The sequence below is a fragment of the Triticum urartu genome, chromosome 6A (assembly GCF_056163025.1).
Source record: "Triticum urartu cultivar PI428250 chromosome 6A, HENAU_Tu73, whole genome shotgun sequence".
Taxonomy (NCBI): domain Eukaryota; kingdom Viridiplantae; phylum Streptophyta; class Magnoliopsida; order Poales; family Poaceae; genus Triticum; species Triticum urartu.
In genome coordinates, this window is record NC_141878.1 from 39,010,965 (window position 1) to 39,030,444 (window position 19,480).

Genomic DNA, 19,480 nt, shown 5'->3' on the forward strand with positions numbered 1-19,480 from the left:
CAAACGGTAAACAGATCTCAGACTTAGTGAAATTAACACTTGTCTGGAATCTCAGATCAGATAGCACTCCTCGGAGCAACAAAACTATATGCTACAGGACCTGAACATGACAAAGTAAGACATGGCATGGAGCTACTCAAATAGCTTAACAAAAGTCCCTTAGTGACCTTGAGCCAAAAGGGATCGGAAAATATACTAACAAGCACACGAACATAGCAAAAACATAATCAGTTTTCAGACTTAGTGAAAACTGACACATGCTGAAACATAACTCACGTAGGCATGTTTACGAGCTCAATGCTCTCACTACGGTGCAAGTCATGCCAAGGCAAGCATACATCCATCAAGAAGGCACAAAATACAAGCTATACATGGCAATAACAATGGCATAGCATGCACAGATCAACTACAACAACATCGGCAAAATCGCAAACAAGTAGACGATCTGCCTAGATTCACAAAGTAGCAAAAGTAGAGCTCGATTGACTCAAGCTAGGTTGCTCCATAATTGCAAACAAAGGCATGGATGGATAGAGCACCACAAGGTTAACAAAACATCCTTACTGACCATCCTCAAAAGAGGCACGGATCACTAGGAAACAACACGAACATATCATGCACACAATAATCATGGAAAAAATGACAAATGTCTAAGATGGAGTAACAGATCTGACAATTAACTCAAGTAGCCCTCTTCTAACAGCATTTCGGGCACCAAGATGACCTCAAATGAAAATGATGCAATGGAATGAAATGATGCACTCTCTGAGACGAACATTTTGATATGTTATATGCCCAAAACGGAGCTGCGGATGAGGAGTTACGATGCGACGAACAGAGGCACATGGATCTGTGAATTTCGGGGACTTGGAGAAAATTATACCTCCGGAAAATTCAAACCGGGACGAAGTGGTACGGGACGGAGGGATCCGGATCTGGGCAAGGATGTTTGGATCGGGGAAGTGGTGGATCTGATCCCGCTTTCTCCGGATCCAGCCGGAGTAGCTCCGGCGAGCTCGAGGAAGAACTCCAGCGGGGTGGCTCGGGCTCCGGCGAGCGTGGCATGGCGGCAGCCGGCGAAAGACGGCGACCGGACGGAGGGCGGTGAGGCGAGCTCGAGGCGGCGGGGCGCTCTGCTGCGGCGGAGCAGGGCGGAGGGGCTACGCGGTGGAGGCGGCGGCCGGCGAGCTCCGGCGAAGGAGTGGGGCGGCGCGTGGAGGAGCAGGCGCCCGAGGCGGCGGCGAAGAGCAGCGCCGGCGAGCTCCGGCGAAGGGCGGCGGCCAGCGGGGAGGTTCGGAGGCGGCGCAGGCATCTTCCGATGGTTGCGGCGGTGGCCGGCGCAGCTCCAGCGGCCAGGAGCAGCGAAGACGGCGGGCGGCGCGCGCAGGGTCTCCCGCGGGCCCGGCGCGGCCCGGGGCGGGCCGGAGATGGGCTCCGCGGGCCCGGCGGTGCGGGGACCGCGGCGGTGGGCAGGTGTCGTGATCCGATTGGACGAGGGGGTTGGAGGCGGACATGTCCATCGGTGGAGTCTTTGTCCGGCGCGTGAGGAGCGGGAGGGATCTAGGGTTTGCACCGCGAATTTCGGAGGGGATCACATATTTATAGGTAGAGAGAGCTAGGTGAGTCCAAATGAGGTGCGGTTTTCGGCCACGCGATCGTGATCGAACGCTCTAGATGATGGAGCAGAGTTTGGTGGGTTTTGGGCCAAATTGAAGGGGTGTTGGGCTGCAACACACACGAGGCCTTTTCGGTTCCTCGGTTAACCATTGGAGTATCAAACGAAGTCCAAATGGTACGAAACTTGACAGGCGGTCTACCGGTAGTAAACCAAGGCCGCATGACAAGTCTCGGTCCAATCCGGAAATGTTTAATCCCCACACATGAAAGAAAGGTAGAAATGACCACCGGGGGAGAATGAAGCGCCGGAATGCAAAACGGACAACGGGGAAAATGCTCGGATGCATGAGACGAACACGTATGCAAATGAAAGGCACATGATGACATGATATGCAATGCATGACATGCAAGCAATGACAAGGCAACACCAGCGGGCCCACAAGGAGCTCATGCGTCAGATGCAGAGATGTGATGGTCGAGCTCTTCCGCCTCCCATCACCTGGAGTCGTAGTGTCACTCTATGCCCTTTTTGGTGTCTCGCTGCCAAAGGGGGAGAGAGTGTAGGGATTTTTGCTACGTCTCGAGCTAGCGTTGGTTTTCCCCGAAGAGGAGGGGGTGATGCAGCATAGTAGCGTAAGTATTTCCCTCAGTTTTTGAGAACCAAGGTATCAATCCAGTAGGAGGTCACGCGCAAGTCCCTCGTACCTGCACAAAACGGTAGCAACTCGCAACCAACGCTTAGGGGTTGTCAATCCCTTCACGGTCACTTACGAGAGTGAGATCTGATAGAGATAATATTTTTGGTATTTTTGGTATAAAGATGCAAAGTGAAAGGTAAAAGCAAAACAAGTAAAATAAAGTAATGGAGATTGATATGATGAGAATAGACCCGGGGGCCATAGGTTTCACTAGTGGCTTCTCTCGAGAGCATAGATATTCTACGGTGGGTGAACAAATTACTGTTGAGCAATTAATAGAATTGGGCATAGTTATGAGGTTATCTAGGTATGATCATGTATATAGGCATCACGTCCGTGACAAGTAGACCGACTCCTGCCTGCATCTACTACTAATACTCCACTCATCGATTGCTATCCAGCATGCATCTAGAGTATTAAGTTAAAAACAGAGTAACGCCTTAAGCAAGATGACATGATGTAGAGGAATAAATTCATGCAATATGATAAATACCCCATCTTGTTATCCTCGATGGCAACAATACAATACGTGCCTTGCAACTCTTTCTGTCACTGAGTAAGGACACCGCAAGATTGAACCCAAAGCTAAGCACTTCTCCCATTGCAAGAACTACCAATCTAGTTGGCCAAACCAAACGGATAATTCGAAGAGACTTGCAAAGATAACTCAATCATACATAAAAGAATTCAGAGAAGATTCAAATATTATTCATAGATAAGTTGGATCATAAACCCACAATTCATCGGTCTCAACAAACACACCGCAAAAAGAAGATTACATCGAATAGATCTCCACGAGAGAGGGGGAGAACATTGTATTGAGATCCAAAAAGAGAGAAGAAGCCATCTAGCTACTAGCTATGGACCCGAAGGACTGAAGTAAACTACTCACACTTCATCGGAAGGGCTATGGTGTTGATGTAGAAGCCCTCCGTGATGGATGCCCTCTCCGACGGAGCTCCGGAACAGGCCCCAAGATGGGATCTCGTGGATACAGGAAGTTGCGGCGGTGGAATTAGGTTTTTTGGCTCTCCTGGTCTAATGGGGGTACGTAGGTATATATAGGAGGAAGGAGCATGTCGGTGGAGCTCCGAGGGGCCCACAAGGCAGGGGGCGCGCCCAGGGGGGGCGCCCTCCACCCTCGTGACCTCCCCGGAAACTTCTTGGAGTAGGGTCCAAGTCTCCTGGATCACGTTCGGTGAGAAGATCACGTTCCCGAAGGTTTCATTCCGTTTGGACTCCGTTTGATATTCTGTTTCCTCGAAATACTGAAATAGGCAAAAAACAGCAATTCTGGGCTGGGCCTCCGGTTAATAGGTTAGTCCCAAAAATAATATAAAAGTGGAAAATAAAGCCCAATATAGTCCAAGACAGTAGAGAAAGTAGCATGGAGCAATCAAAAATTATAGATACGTTGGAGACGTATCAGGCTTCCCCAGGCTTAATTCCTGCTCGTCCTCGAGTAGGTAAATGATAAAAAGAGAATTTTTGATGCGGGGTGATACTTTGGCATAATTTCAATGTAAATCTTCTTAATCATGGTATGAATATTCAGATCCGAAAGGTTCAAGACAAAAGTTCATATTGACATAAAAATGATAATACTTCAAGCATACTAATCAAACAATTATGTCATCTCAAAATAACATGGCCAAAGGAAGTTCATCCCTACAAAATCATATAGTTAGGCTATGCTTCATTTTCGTCACACAAAGATGTTCCCAACTTCTATACCCCCGATGACAAGCCAAGCAATTGTTTCATACTCAAATAATCTCAAACTTTTTCAACCTTCACGCAATACATGAGCGCGAGCCATGGACATAGCACTATGGGTGGTATAGAATATGATGATGGGGATTGTGTGGAGAAGACAAAAAAAAGGAGAAAGTCTCACATCAACGAGGCTAATCAATGAGCTATGGAGATGCCCATCAATTGATGTTAATGCAAGGAGTAGGGATTGCCATGCAACGGATGCACTAGAGCTAAGAATGCTCAACAAAACAAAACTATTGGGTGTGCATCCAACTTGCTTGCTCATGAAGACCTAGGGCATTTTGAGGAAGCCCATCGTTGGAATATGCAAGCCAAGTTCTATAATGAAAAATTCCCACTAGTATGAACAAGACAACTTATGAGACTCACTATATGAAAATCATGGTGCTACTTTGAAGCACAATATATGAGACTCACTACATGAAGAACAAGGTGCTACTTTGAAGCACAAGTGTGGAAAAAGAGATAGTAGCATTGCCCTTTTTATTTTCTCTTTTTTTGGGCCTTTCTTTTTTCTTTTTGGCCTTTCTCTCTCTTTTTTTGATTGGGAAATGCTCTAATAATGATGATCATCACACTTCTATTGATTACAACATAATGATTACAACTCGATACTAGAACAAGATATGACTCTATATGAATGCCTCCGGCGGTGTACCGGGATGGTGCAATGAATCAAGAGTGACATGTATGAAAATAATGCATGGTGGCTTTGCCACAAATACGATGTCAACTACAAGATCATGCAATGGCAATATGACAAAAGTAAAGCATGTCATGATGATGATGATGATGATGGAAGTTGCATGGCAATATATCTCGGAATGGCTATGGAAATGCCATGATAGGTAGGTATGGTGGCTGTTTTGAGGAAGATATAGGGAGGTTTATGTGTGAAAGAGTGTATCATATCACGGGGTTTGGATGCACCGGCGAAGTTTGCACCAACTCTCAATGTGAGAAAGGGCAATGCACGGTACCGAAGAGGCTAGCAAATGGCGGAAAGGTAAAAGTGCGTATAATCCATGGACTCAACATTAGTCAAAAGAACTCATATACTTATTGCAAAAATTTAGAAGTCATCAAAAATCAAGTACTATGCGCATGCTCCTAGGGTGATAGATTGGTAGGAAAAGACCATCGCTCGTCCCCGACTGCCACTCATAAGGATGCACAGGCCAGGTACACTTCATGCTTCAAATTTGTTACACAACTTTAACCATACGTGCATGCTACGGGACTTGCTAACTTCAACACAAGTATTTCTCAAATTCACAACTACTCAACTAGCATGACTATGATATTATCACCTCCATATCTCAAAACAATTATCAAGCATCAAACTTATCTTAGTATTCAACCCACTAAAAAGAAAGTTTCACATATCTTGAATACCAAGTATATTAACATTAAGCAAATTACCATGCTATTAACGACTCTCAAAATAATCTAAGTGAAGCATGAGAGATCAAGTTTCTTTAAAACAAACCACCACCGTGCTCTAAAAGATCTAAGTGAAGCACTAGAGCAAAAAATTTCATGCTCAAAAGGATATAAGTGAAGCACATAGAGTAAACTATCAAGCTCAAAAGATATAAGTGAAGCACATAGAGTATTCTAACAAATTTCAATTCATACATGGCTCTCTCAAAAGGTGTGTACAGCAAGGATGATTGTGGTAGACTAACAAGCAAAGACGCAAATAATACAAGACGCTCCAAGAAAAACACATATCATGTGGTGAATAAAAATATAGCTCCAAGTAAATTACCGATGGAAGTGGACGAAAGAGGGGATGCCTTCCGGGGCATCCCCAAGCTTTGACTTTTTGGTGTCCTTGGATTATCTTGGGGGTGCCATGGGCATCCCCAAGCTTAGGCTCTTGCCACTCCTTGTTCCATAATCCATCAAAAGAATTCACCCAAAACTTGAAAACTTCACAACACAAAACTCAATAGAAATCTCGTGAGCTCCGTTAGAGAAAGAAAACAAAAGACTACTTTAAGGTACTGTAGTGAACTTGTTCTTTATTTGTATTTGTGTTAAACCTACTGTATTCCAACTTCTCTATGGTTTATAAATTATTTTACTAGCCATAGATTCATCAAAATAAGCAAACAACACACGCAAAACAGAATCTGTCAAAAACAGAACATTCTGTAGTAATCTGTTACTAACGCAAACTTCTGGAACCCAAACAATTCTACCAAAATTAGACGACCTGGGCAATTTGTTTATTGATCAGTAGCAATTGGAATCACTATTTTATCACGTTCTGGTGATTTTTGACAATTCGGGCACTGAGCGCAAAGATTCTGGAAATTACAGCAAGATCAAATAACTATCTTCCAAGAAGATCTAATAGGTTTAACTTGGCACAAACACTAATTAAAAGATAAAACCACATCTAAACAGAATCTAGATGGATTATTTATTCCTAAACAAAACCAAAAACAAAAAACACAAAATAAAATTGGGTTGCCTCCCAACAAGCGCTATCGTTTAACGCCCCTAGCTAGGCATAAAAGCAAGGATAGATCTAGGTATTGCCATCTTTAATAGGCAATCCATAAGTGGCTCTCATGATAGATTCGTATGGTAATTTTATTTTATTTCTAGGAAAGTGTTCCATGCCCTTCTTTAAGGGAAATTGGAATTTAATATTCCCTTCCTTCATATCAATAATTGCACCAATCGTTCTAAGGAAAGGTCTACCAAGAATAATAGGACATGGATTGCAATCTATATCAAGAACGATAAAATCTACGGGCACATAATTCCTATTTGCAACAATAAGAACATCATTAATTCTTCCCATAGGTTTTTTAATAGTGGAATCCGCAAGATGCAAGTTTAGAGAGCAATCATCAAAGTCACAGAAATCTAACAAATCACACAAAGCTTTGGGGATAGTAGAGACACTAGCACCCAAATCACACAAAGCATGAAACTCATAATTTTTAATTTTAATCTTAATTGTAGGTTCCCACTCATCATGGAGTTTTCTAGGGATAGAAACTTTCAACTCAAGCTTTTCTTCATAAGATTGCATTAAGGCGTCAACAATGTGTTCGGTAAAGACCTTATTTCGACTCAAAGGATGAGGAGAATTTAACACGGATTGCAACAAGGAAATACAATCAATTAAAGAGCAATTTTCATAGTTAAATTCCTTGAGATCCAAAATAGTGGGTTTAGCAATATCTAGATTTTTATTTCTTTCAATCCCTTTTTTATCAATTTCATCATCAGGATCTAAAAACTCAGAATTCTTAGAACGCCTTCTAGGTAAGGGAAGATCATAATCAGATTCATCAAGATTCATATTGCAAAACAAAGGTTTAATAGGGGACACATCAATAACTTTCAGATCTTCATCTTGATTTTCATAGTTATTCGGTTTAGCGGCCATCTTATTGACTAAGGTGGCTTGCATATCCGAAATTTCAGCGGTCATTTTTTCAAGATGAGCAATTTGGGCTCTTACACCATCAAATTCTTTGGACATATCATCGAGCTCTTTATTCATATAACTCATAAAACTCTTTTGTTCCTTAAGCTCGTTTCTAAAGAAATTATTATGCTCGAATTGCAAGACCATAAACTTCCTGACATTGTTTTCGATATCTTCTAGCCTTTTAAGGTGAAGATCACCAAAATTAGGTCAGGCCATCGTGACGAACAAGCAAGCAAACTAACACACGAGCAAACAAAAGGCAAAGGGAAAAAGAGGAGGAGATTGGGAAAGAGAGGGCGAATAAAACGGCAAGGGTGAAGTGGGGGAGAGGAAAACGAGAGGCAAATGGCAAATAATGTAATGCGACAGATAGAGATTGTGATGGGTACTTGGTATGTTGATTTTTGCGTAGACTCTCCGGCAACGGCGCCAGAAATGGCTCGTTGATGGGAGAGTAAATCTTGACTTGACTTGGCGTAGGCCTCCCCGGCAACGGCGCCAAAAATCCTTCTTGCTACGTCTCGAGCTAGCGTTGGTTTTCCCCGAAGAGGAGGGGGTGATGCAGCACAGTAGCGTAAGTATTTCCCTCAGTTTTTGAGAACCAAGGTATCAATCCAGTAGGAGGTCACGCGCAAGTCCCTCGTACCTGCACAAAACGGTAGCAACTCGCAACCAACGCTTAGGGGTTGTCAATCCCTTCACGGTCACTTACGAGAGTGAGATCTGATAGAGATAATATTTTTGGTATTTTTGGTATAAAGATGCAAAGTGAAAGGTAAAAGCAAAACAAGTAAAATAAAGTAATGGAGATTGATATGATGAGAATAGACCCGGGGGCCATAGGTTTCACTAGTGGCTTCTCTCGAGAGCATAGATATTCTACGGTGGGTGAACAAATTACTGTTGAGCAATTAATAGAATTGGGCATAGTTATGAGGTTATCTAGGTATGATCATGTATATAGGCATCACGTCCGTGACAAGTAGACCGACTCCTGCCTGCATCTACTACTAATACTCCACTCATCGATTGCTATCCAGCATGCATCTAGAGTATTAAGTTAAAAACAGAGTAACGCCTTAAGCAAGATGACATGATGTAGAGGAATAAATTCATGCAATATGATAAATACCCCATCTTGTTATCCTCGATGGCAACAATACAATACGTGCCTTGCAACTCTTTCTGTCACTGAGTAAGGACACCGCAAGATTGAACCCAAAGCTAAGCACTTCTCCCATTGCAAGAACTACCAATCTAGTTGGCCAAACCAAACGGATAATTCGAAGAGACTTGCAAAGATAACTCAATCATACATAAAAGAATTCAGAGAAGATTCAAATATTATTCATAGATAAGTTGGATCATAAACCCACAATTCATCGGTCTCAACAAACACACCGCAAAAAGAAGATTACATCGAATAGATCTCCACGAGAGAGGGGGAGAACATTGTATTGAGATCCAAAAAGAGAGAAGAAGCCATCTAGCTACTAGCTATGGACCCGAAGGACTGAAGTAAACTACTCACACTTCATCGGAAGGGCTATGGTGTTGATGTAGAAGCCCTCCGTGATGGATGCCCTCTCCGACGGAGCTCCGGAACAGGCCCCAAGATGGGATCTCGTGGATAGAGGAAGTTGCGGCGGTGGAATTAGGTTTTTTGGCTCTCCTGGTCTAATGGGGGTACGTAGGTATATATAGGAGGAAGGAGCACGTCGGTGGAGCTCCGAGGGGCCCACGAGGCAGGGGGGCGTGCCCAGGGGGGCGCCCTCCACCCTCGTGACCTCCCCGGAAACTTCTTGGAGTAGGGTCCAAGTCTCCTGGATCACGTTCGGTGAGAAGATCACGTTCCCGAAGGTTTCATTCCGTTTGGACTCCGTTTGATATTCTGTTTCCTCGAAATACTGAAATAGGCAAAAAAACAGCAATTCTGGGCTGGGCCTCCGGTTAATAGGTTAGTCCCAAAAATAATATAAAAGTGGAAAATAAAGCCCAATATAGTCCAAAACAGTAGATAAAGTAGCATGGAGCAATCAAAAATTATAGATATGTTGGAGACGTATCAATTTGCTTCTTGTGTCGTGGTTTGAGTCGTCTTGTGGTTTCTTGTGTGTTCTCTTGGTGTCCTTCTTTGGTTTGGTTTGGTGTGAGACCTAAGCTCTAGACATATGGTGTGAGACATATGCTCCCTATCGCTACCTTATTACTTATGTGTTGTCTGAGTACTGTAGTTTATTGTGAGATGCATGCTTGTCTTGTTTATTCAATTCTCTCATATATCTTGTGCTTAGTATTGTTGGACTATAAAATATAGGGGGAGTGTTGATCCGAATGTGTGGGTCGTGCCATCTCTTGGTGCACACATTCTGGGGGAGCCCGTCTATATTTTGTAGTTCTTAGCTTTCTTCGTTTTATTTATTTTCCTTGCGCAAATCCCTAGTTGTCATCAATCCACCAAAAAGGGGGAGATTGTTACGACATATCTCTCTCAAGGTAGTTTTGGTGATTGATGACAACATGTTTGCGGACTAATCTTGTGCTTTAAATAATTCACAGATTCTCCCCTAGCACGAGACGCCTTCTTCCCCTCGGAGTGTATTTCAAGACGGTGTAGCTCTTTCGTTTCTTTCTCGGTGGACTAGTTGCGTAGAGGGCACCGTACTATCAAGAGGGGGTCCGCTGGGGTTTTGCATGGGTAGAATCAGCACGTACACATCAGCTTCCTCACCCTCCGAGCATTTCCTTTCCATTGAAGAGATCTCTCCTCTCTTCCTTGTCCTGTCTGGGTCTAAGCGGTAGTACCGCGCACCCAGCGGTAGTACCGCTGAGGAGCCAAGCGGCAGTACCGCTCCGCAGCGGTAGTACCGCCCTTGGCTCCACAGCAGTAGTACCGCTGGGGGCCTGGCACCTCCGCCTTGTCCTCAGCATATTTGAGAGATCCCTTCTCTCTCTCTCGCCCCAGCGGTAGTACCGCACTGCCTGTGGTACTACGGTCGAAGGGTCACAAGCGGCAGTACCGCTCCACAGCGGTACTACCGCCCTTGACCCCACTGCCGTAGTACTGCTGGGTAGTCTAGCTCCTACCGCCTCGATTCAAGAGGTCTTTTTCTCGTGTCGGGTTTTGCCGCACTAGTCACGGTTGTAGTGGCGGTAGTACCGTTCTAGGAGTGGTAGTACCGCCCTACCACCGCGGTAGTACCGCATTTGGGTCCGTTCCCTACTAAGTCTCCTCAGCGCGGCAGTACCGCTGGCTGGCGCGGCAGTACCGTCGCTTGGCGGTAGTACAGCCCCTTCTCAGCGGTAGTACCGCCCTGTGCGGGGCTGGTTGGTGGGGGGCAACGGGATTGTTGCCCCCACTATAAAAGGGAGTCCCCTTCTTCCTTCTCACCTACCTCTTCCTCCCCCAAGCTCCATTTATTGCTCAAGCTCCATTAAATACTCCAAGATTCATTTTTCCCGATTTATCTCCCTAGCCAATCAAACTTGTTGATTTGCTCGGGAGTGGTTGAGAAGGCTCCGATCTACACTTCCACCAAGGGATTTTTGATTCCCCCACTCATCCCTAGCGGATCTTGTTACTCTTGGGTGTTTGAGCACCCTAGACGGTTGAGGTCACCTCGGAGCCATATTCCATTGTGGTGAAGCTTCGTGGTCTTGTTGGGAGCCTCCGATTAAGTTGTGGAGATTGCCCCAACCTTGTTTGCAAAGGTTCGGTCGCCGCCTTCAAGGGCACCAATAGTGGAATCACGGCATCTCGCATTGTGTGAGGGCATGAGGAGAATACGGCGGCCCTAGTGGCTTCTTGGGGAGCATTGTGCCTCCACACCGCTCCAACGGAGACGTACTTCCCCTCAAAAGGAAGGAACTTCGGTAACACATCCTCATCTTCACCGGATCCACTCTTGGTTATCTCTTACCTTTACTTGTGCAAGCTCTTTAGTGTTTCTACCCTTGCTTGCTTGTATGCTTGTTGTTATTGCATCATATAGGTTGCTCACCTAGTTGCACATCTAGACAACCTACTTTGATGCAAAGTTTAATTTGGTAAAGAAAAGCTAAAAATTGGCAGTTGCCTATTCACCCCCCCCCCCTCTAGTCAACCATATCGATCCTTTCAGCTTGTGAGCCCGTGTTAAAGTTATTTGTCAGTTTTAGTTGAGACTAGCATGCCCGCGCGGCGGCACGCCGCGCCTGTTGAAACATAATATGAAAGGTCTTTATGTGGTGATGGAAAAGTTTATGTGTTAATTTTCCATCTAATGGCTCAGTTGTTGCTTGTTTTTTACACTATGATGTACTCCTGTATGAACATTAAGTTCTTATATATGGATGCTGGACAAGTTTATTTGTTAATTGTACAACTAATGGCTTAGTTGTTGCTTGTTTTCTACATTATAACGTATGCATGAACATTAAGTTGTTATATGTGGACACTGGAAAAGTTTATTGAATAAAACAGTTGCTACATTTCATACAAGGGGGAATACAATTAGAGCTTGCATGCTAAATTTGTGTCGTTATGGTAAATCATTTCATCGTTCTACGACCACATGCTAGATTGGTGTCGATGATGAAATGGTAGAGCGCCTATGCAAATTCTTGGATGCGATTCTGTGCACTTTGACACCAGGGTATGTCACTATCGAGTCAATGGTGTGTGGTTGCTGTGGATACATGGGTAATGGTATGGTATCTGAAAAATTGTCATAGATTATTGTTCGAGTTTTGATTTGTCTTGTGAATTCATTTTGCTGAAAAGTTGCATGTTGACAGGCCATGTTGAGTTGCCATTGTAAGGTTCATGCAAAATCTTGAACACTAAATAAGTTTCTTTTTGCAACATTGAATGCTTGATGAAGAAGCCACAGCCCCTGCTGGTCCAGAGACGCCGCCACTCCTGGGTGGTCTGATGCGCTACAGTCTGCAGTGTAATGTTGTTGGGTGCACTGTGCACACTACAGTGCTACAACATAATGTAATTATGTTTAGCACGATTAGCGCCATATCGAGCAAATTTGCTAAATATAGTGTGCCCCTTCCAAATACGCTATAGCGACACTATAACGGTGAAATAGCGCGCTTTTTGTTTCGTTGATTATGACATGGGTCTCTGTATTTTAAAGCAATATGGGGATATGCATTCACCATTGATTTATATTTTAGTATAGTATTGCGAAGGGAAAACCTGATCAATGCTATAAAATTAGACATTTCCCCCCTTAGCCCAGCATGAATAACAAAAAAATGACATTTTCCCCCTTAGCCCAGCATGAATAACAAAAAAAAATACAATGATCATATTCACCATAGAGAATGATCATTTCATTCATGTAAGACAAAATAAGAAGAAACCACTAATCTTGTAAGTAGTGCATAACCGGAAGAAACTGGAAAGGTTGCAGCCCGCGCTATGTCTTCCATGAAGAGCATCTCATTGTAGATGAATAAGAAGAGCAACAATGGTAGATAAGGCATTCCTTTGTGATATAGTGCACTGTTCTGAGGAAGTCAACCAGCTGATATGAAGTTAGAGTCATCAATGGTAGATAAGTGACGCATATTTTCAAAAATAGGTTATGCAAAAAGGGATGTTGTATATATCACACACCTTCCATTGGGAACAGATTCAAGTGGAAGTTACCGATGAAAGAGAAAATACCCCTTCATGACAGCGTCTTTGGTCCACACCTCTGCAATGCTCATGCAGGATACCGTTTTGGAGATGTGCATACTATCGAAGACGCATATTACGAACTGTCCTAAACCTCAATGGAAACAAAGACAATGAGTAGGAGGAGTATAGTGCTTCAGTGAGTAGCCCCAGGGCATTCCACAGCTCGACCCGGCCCTGCAGTGAAAGCAACATATGTTCGACTGGCTCCATCGCGGGGCAAATATCGCAGAAGCATAACTGAAACCGACAGTGTCGAACATATGTGCCATCAGGACGACATATTCAGTGCGCACCAGTCCATGGGAAGGCCGGAGCCTGCAGTTGCCGCAATAGGCAGCGGACACCCTAACACTGCCGCCGCTTTCTGTGGCCAGGGCGAAGTCAGCAAGGCTTCGGGCGACGGCGACGGCGGAGCCGCTGGAGGAGTAGCCAGAGATACGGCCTGGGGCACAGGGGTTTTGGCGAGGCCGCGAGAGTGCCGTAGTGCGCTTTCTTGTTGTTCATGCTGTAGACCATCTCGTCCATCACCGTATTGACCGGGCCATGCCCATCACCGCCGCGGCGATCGCGGCCAGCACTCTGCGCCATCTCCCGTGTATGCAAGTCGACCTCGTCCACGGCTGACTTGCAGCTGGGCTGGCGCGAGCTCAAGGCGGCGGCCTGCCATCTGCGCTGGAAGGCGGCGCCGGGCTGCGGCCAGAGAGACGTGAGAGGGCGCAAGGTAGCCGGGCCGTAGCGACCTCACACGCTGACGGCGGGAGGGCTGCATAGGGCGGCGGGGCAAGCCGCAAGCGTCGTCGTCGGGGAACGACTGCGAGTTGTCTGGGAGTGAGGACGCGTTGCCGGACGCATCACGCGTCTGACTGCCATGACGACATCGAGGTCTTGTGATGCCAAAGGCGGCCGTCTCTCGATCGCGCGCTTTTCCTACGCCGTCTGTCCTGCCTGTTATGTTCATGTCTGTGATGATCGAGACCCAGAAGCTCCACCGCCCTCCATGCCGAATCCACTATGATCATTGCACACAATATCGAACACATGCAGGTGCGCGTGATTTCTCACCTCTTATCTGGAGCTGCCGAGGACCATGGGAGGTGGCCCAGGCGATCGTATCGTTCCCGCCATAGCCGAGCATGATATGGCAGGTTCGGAGCATCTGGTGCCCGACCTGAGGAACCGGCCATATGATCAGTGGTTGTGTGATCCCACATACGCAAAGCAGAGGCGGAGGAGGTGCCTCTGTCGGAAGGGCGATGGAGTGGCCAGCGCCGGGAGGGAAAACGGGGGCCCGACGGTCGAGGCTCGTAGAGGGACGGGCCAACAGCGAAGTCATGAAGGGGACGACTGCAGGCATCTATTGGTGGGATTTGGGAGATGTGCAACCAAAAAGAAAAACACCTCCTTTTATAGGGACATACAACGAAGGTGATTGAGTCGTGCACGTTTCTAACTGGACAATCTAGAGATATCTACTATCGCCTACATCCATCAATCGACACAAAAGAAGAAGAAGAAAGGAACACAAATGCCTACGTTGAACGGCCGGCCATCGAGAGAAGCCTGGAAACGATCGATACATGCACGTGGCGTGAAAAACTCGCCGCTGCATGCATGCAACTGCAAAAAAAAAACCACCGCCTACCCACCGCTGCATGCATGCAACTGCAAAAAAAAAATCCACCGCCTATCCACCGCTGCATGCATGCATCTGCAAACAAAGCAGCAAAGATCAATCACGTCACGCATCTATGCCCCCCGCCATGCAGGCCCACCTCCACCGCCCCGGTTGACTTGGCACAAAATCCTGAAGAAAATCTCTAGGTGCATCATAATGTGTACCTCATCAGAACCCCCAGTAAATAACGTGTCGCATCCCTATTGGTTGGTTTTTCACTGATTGAAAAAAGTCAAAAAAACAGGGTAAAAGAAACCTGGTCAGATCTAGTATATGTATAATGATTATCTTGTACGCATATATTTGTTCTTGAGTTGAGCTAAATGTTTTTCGTATCAAATGTGCTATAAATGAATGTAAAATTATCAATAACTTGTGTATTGTTTGATCTACCCGCTGGGTACCCAATGGGTATAGGTACCCGTCGGCTATGGGTACGGGTATGTGTAGAATTTTGTACCCATTGACTACAGGGATATGGGTATGATATTTCTCTAGCCGCCCCATACCCTACCCATTGCCATCCTTACTTGAGCCTGGCTCACAGGAAACGGCCGATTCAGCCTGTTCCCATGCATGTAGGACTAGAGATGCTTTAAGTTTTATGCGGGCCGAGTATCTGATGCAGGCCGGTCAACTAAACAGGCTATTTTCCTCCCGGTCTGATTGGGGTTGATGCGGATTACCAAACACATCCTATATTCTAGCACTTTTTTGTCCTAGCACTACATGAATCGGCAAAGATGCCTAGTTCGGAGAGTTTGCCGAGTGCTTTCTATTGGCAGCTCGGCAATGCTACATTTTGCCAGAGGCAAATTTTAACATGCTCCCTCGTATCTTTTCTTTTGACATGAAAGGTAAGAGTAGATAATAGATCTGAGCGATTGATTTAATAAGTAGTGGATCCTAGTAACTCTTACCTTTTTACCTCCCATGTGGAAAGTGGAGGTAAGAGGTGACACGTTAAAATTGCTCTTATTGAGAATGGATATAAACGAACTCATAAATCACATGAAACTCTGCAAAATAGAGAAGTCTGCCCAATAGAGGAAAAGCAACTCGGCAATCAAACGAAACTCGCCCCCATTTCCCGTGTTTCCTTCCACACGAAGTTAGCAAAGACATGAGCAATGGGCCCGACACAACCCTGCTGACGGCAACATGCAATCGTTGCGACTTCTCTCGAGTTTCCACTAATGGGAACTCAGTAAACATTTATATTTTTCTTTTTTCCAAATAAGGAAGGCCAGGAGTCACCCCTTTGCCGAGTACACGCAATACAAAGATGCCACCAAAGCCATATCCCTTTATTTTCCTTAAGTAACCGACGCACGGATGACTCAGCTAAAAAAACCTAAGCCTTGCTAACGGAAAATAGTCTGGCTGGACTCCCTAGCATAGGTGTTTGCAGTACACAACAAGTTTTCCCTCAGTGAGAAACCGATGTATCAATCTATGGAGGTACCGGTATTCTGCGATAGTTTAATATTCTACAACACAAATAAAATACACTTGTGTCCCTAACTGTGCTAGCAAGGGTGCTAATCTTGCTAGTTGCACAAGACGATTAAAGGATAAAGTAGTAAATACTAATTTTGTATTTTTGAATAAATCAAAACTGAAAATAAAAGAGTTTATAAAAGTGTGGTAAGTAGACCATGGTTCATAGGTTCACCAAGTACATCTATCCAATACATAAAAGTGCGGTAACTAACATAATCACGTGAAAAAATGTATTTCATGTTCATGTCAAACATATAAGTGTTGATCTTACATAGACAATACGTCCAAAATACTATTAAACCCAGATACCCTCTGCATCTTGTAGCTAAATAGCCGGTGCATAGATCGAGATCCCTCTGCACGGTTTGGACTTTAAGGCCTCTTTTGGTTCATAGGATAGGATTATCATAGGAATATGAATTTTGTAGGAAATGAGATGACATGTATCTCAAATCCTATGAGTAGGAATAGGAAACAAGATGTCATTTGGTTGACACCAAAGGAATTTTTCCATTGAGTCTAGGATCTTTTTTATTTTCCTATGAAATGTGGAGGATAGGAACCAATCCTATGTAGGAATAGAAATTCATTCCTATGAATCAAAGGGCTCTAAAGAAAAAAATCCTATAAGAATTCTATCCTCTAGAATTTCTATGAAATTCTTATCCTCAAGAGGATGGGAGTGCATGCGCGGGGATGGTGTTATGTGGCCATGATGCATGGCTCCATCATTTTCTCTACGTGCAGGTCCCCATGGTCATGCCTGGACGTCTTGGATGTGTAGCTTGTCGGGTGCATGGAGGGTTTGGCTCTCGCGCACCATTGGACATAACTACCAATCATCTTGGAGTGTGATAGTTTGCAAGCTGTCCAAGTGACCAATGCTAATTAAGGGACATGATCGGTCCCAATATGCCATGGTTCTTTGGGAGGTGAAGATTGGCTTATGGGCGAGCAGGAGTGTAGAATTGCTCATATTTTTAGAGAGAGTAGAAGAATGTTAGTCATGTTTTCGCAAACTTTGAGAGGACGTAGGACCGTACTGTGGTTTGGATCCATTTTGGTCCTGTTAACATTCCTAGTTTGTGTAGAGATGAACTTCGCTGCTCTTGAGAAATACACTCCTTTTACCGTCGCAAAAAAAAATCTGGTAGTCCGCGCTCGGTAATATGGGAAAATGAAAGTGAAAAAGTTACACACTGCGTAGTAATCGATAGATAGGTTTATATCCGGACGAGAATTCTCCGAGCCTTCGAATGCTTTTAGTTAGGGCTAGGCTCAAAGTAAAAGAGATGACTTTGAAATATCATTATTCTTCTAGTATAGTATTATGTGTTTAACAAAATATCCAGCCCCTGTAAGTGGGCGTTGATTTATTTTATGAGTATATACTAGCATGAGATATTTTTACCCAACGATCGACACACATCACTGGTGGTTTCTTGTTACGCGCACGAGAGAGCGCGTTTATTGGGAAAACTTTACATGCGCATCAGCGTATGAACTCGCCAAAAATGGCCGGGCGGTAGCGCGGCGGGTTGTCCTTGCTAACAAACTCCTCAGCGGGGCCGATGAGGCTGTCCGCGGCCGGCATGATGAACGCCGCCACCGACGTCCGCGCCAGCGCTGAGTTGGCCACCGCCCGGTGCTCGATGCTCTTCAACATGCCGTTGGTGATGATCTGCGTCCAAACAATTAAAACATCAATGAACCCGTTGATTACAACCAGCCGGCCCGAACTTAGGGAGCAGTAATTAAGCCGATAACTGATTATCAATTTTAGGGCTAGCTAGCTACCTCCAGTTGGCGGCCGAAGTTGACAATGAAGGAGTTGGGTACGGGGTCTACGTTGATCCATTCGCCCTTGTAGACCACCTGTAGGCCGTTGACTGTGCCCGGTAGCAGGAGGGTGATGAGGTTCCGATCGCAGTGCGGCGGCAGGCCGAGCGTCAGGCTCGGGTCCGGGCATGGCGGATAGTGGTTGACGTGGATGACCACATCGCCTCCGCTGAGGTCCCCTTCGAAGTAGTCAGGCCGGAGCCCCATGCCCTCGCTTAGCAGCCGCAGCAGCTCCATAGCGACGCCTCTCGTCGGCATGATGAACTTCTCGATAACCTCCCTGGAGTGCACGAGACGAAAGAGTCAAAGCCAAATTGATCGGATCGGAGAGGCACACGGCGATCTTTACCGGAGACTCTGGGGCTTGTCGGGCCAGTCGTTCTTTGTGTCGCCGACGGGAAAGGCACAGGCAAGGCGGAGGCAGTCCCGCCAGTAACGATCGCCGTAGATGGTACCGGAGAAGAGCCGGTTGCGCTTGAACCTGTCCTCGGAGTACAAGGCCGTTTTGTCCGCCGCCGGCAGCCGGAAGAACTCCTCGCACACTTCCTCCATCTCCCGCATCGTCTGCTCGGAGACGCCGTGGTTGATCACCTGCATTCATTTGAATTACCACGCATTATTGGTGCCTCCATTCTCGTGATGCAGGAGTGATGTGTCTGTCTACTATGACAATGTTGGTGTCTCCGTGTGTGGAGGGTCAAGTGGAATTAAACGAGGGGATTGATTGCTGCTTGGTTTGTTTCGACTTGCCTGGAAGAAGCCGAGCTCCCTGCCGGCGTCCAGGACGGCGCGGCGAACCTCGTCGCGGCCGCGGCTGAGGTCGATAACGGGCAGCGATACGGCAACGGATGATGCCGGTGGGCGCTGGTCAGGCAGCAAGATGAAGCGGTCCGGGAGGGACGATGGCAGCGGGGCTGAGGAGAGCATATTCTCCATTGGAAGGATCACTGGAAGCGAGAGCGCACGAGGCAAGAAAGGAGACTCGATCCCACTTATTGTACATTCTTGAGTGCAGGGAACCTGCTATTTATAGTATTATCTTACACATGATCCCATATTTCTCTCTCCTCCGCGCCGGACAATGCTACGTTAGGTCGTATGAAAGTCGTACTTGGGTGCAAATATTAGCTTATTCAGCAACCACAATATATCAAGGAAAATGATTGTAATTCAGCCGACCCAAGTTTCTCTCCCATCGTCCTTATCCTTTCCGAGTCTTCACGTGCCCATCATTA

At 45.7% G+C, this 19,480-nt stretch overlaps 2 protein-coding genes across 4 annotated transcripts; both read right to left on the reverse strand.

The window, feature by feature from the left end:
- Positions 1-8,939: 8,939 nt before the first annotated feature.
- On the reverse strand, positions 8,940-14,598 carry LOC125515770 (uncharacterized). Of its 3 annotated transcripts, none has more exons than XR_015609357.1 (3): positions 14,291-14,598; positions 13,163-14,173; positions 8,940-13,053 (listed from the first exon to the last, which is right to left on the reverse strand). XR_015609357.1 is itself a non-coding variant. In XM_087531116.1 (2 exons), the coding sequence occupies exons 1-2, from the start codon at positions 14,580-14,582 to the stop codon at positions 13,779-13,781; spliced, it is 687 nt and encodes a 228-aa protein (XP_087387242.1). In that variant the 5' UTR covers positions 14,583-14,598; the 3' UTR covers positions 8,940-13,778. The 3 variants fall into 3 exon arrangements, 1 of the variants encoding a protein (XP_087387242.1); XR_015609356.1 differs by having other exon boundaries at positions 8,940-13,070; XM_087531116.1 differs by having other exon boundaries at positions 8,940-14,173.
- Positions 14,599-17,690: 3,092 nt separating this feature from the next.
- Positions 17,691-19,262, reverse strand: LOC125515769 (2'-deoxymugineic-acid 2'-dioxygenase). Its single transcript, XM_048681268.2, has 4 exons — positions 18,996-19,262; positions 18,595-18,836; positions 18,204-18,525; positions 17,691-18,087 (listed from the first exon to the last, which is right to left on the reverse strand). Exons 1-4 carry the CDS (start codon positions 19,179-19,181, stop codon positions 17,899-17,901), a joined length of 939 nt encoding a protein of 312 aa, XP_048537225.2. The 5' UTR covers positions 19,182-19,262; the 3' UTR covers positions 17,691-17,898.
- Between the last annotated feature and the right edge of the window lie 218 nt (positions 19,263-19,480).

Excerpts from the sequence above, each read along its gene's own strand:
- LOC125515770 (XM_087531116.1), bottom strand. The coding sequence starts at position 14,582 with ATGCCTGCAGTCGTCCCCTTCATGACTTCGCTGTTGGCCCGTCCCTCT. Across the intron at positions 14,174-14,290 it reads TCGGCAGCTCCAGATAAGAG|GCAGGACAGACGGCGTAGGA; the intron begins GTGAGAAATCAC and ends TGAACATAACAG.
- LOC125515769 (XM_048681268.2), bottom strand. The coding sequence starts at position 19,181 with ATGGAGAATATGCTCTCCTCAGCCCCGCTGCCATCGTCCCTCCCGGAC. Across the intron at positions 18,837-18,995 it reads GGGAGCTCGGCTTCTTCCAG|GTGATCAACCACGGCGTCTC; the intron begins GCAAGTCGAAAC and ends AAATGAATGCAG. Across the intron at positions 18,526-18,594 it reads GACAAGCCCCAGAGTCTCCG|GGAGGTTATCGAGAAGTTCA; the intron begins GTAAAGATCGCC and ends CGTGCACTCCAG.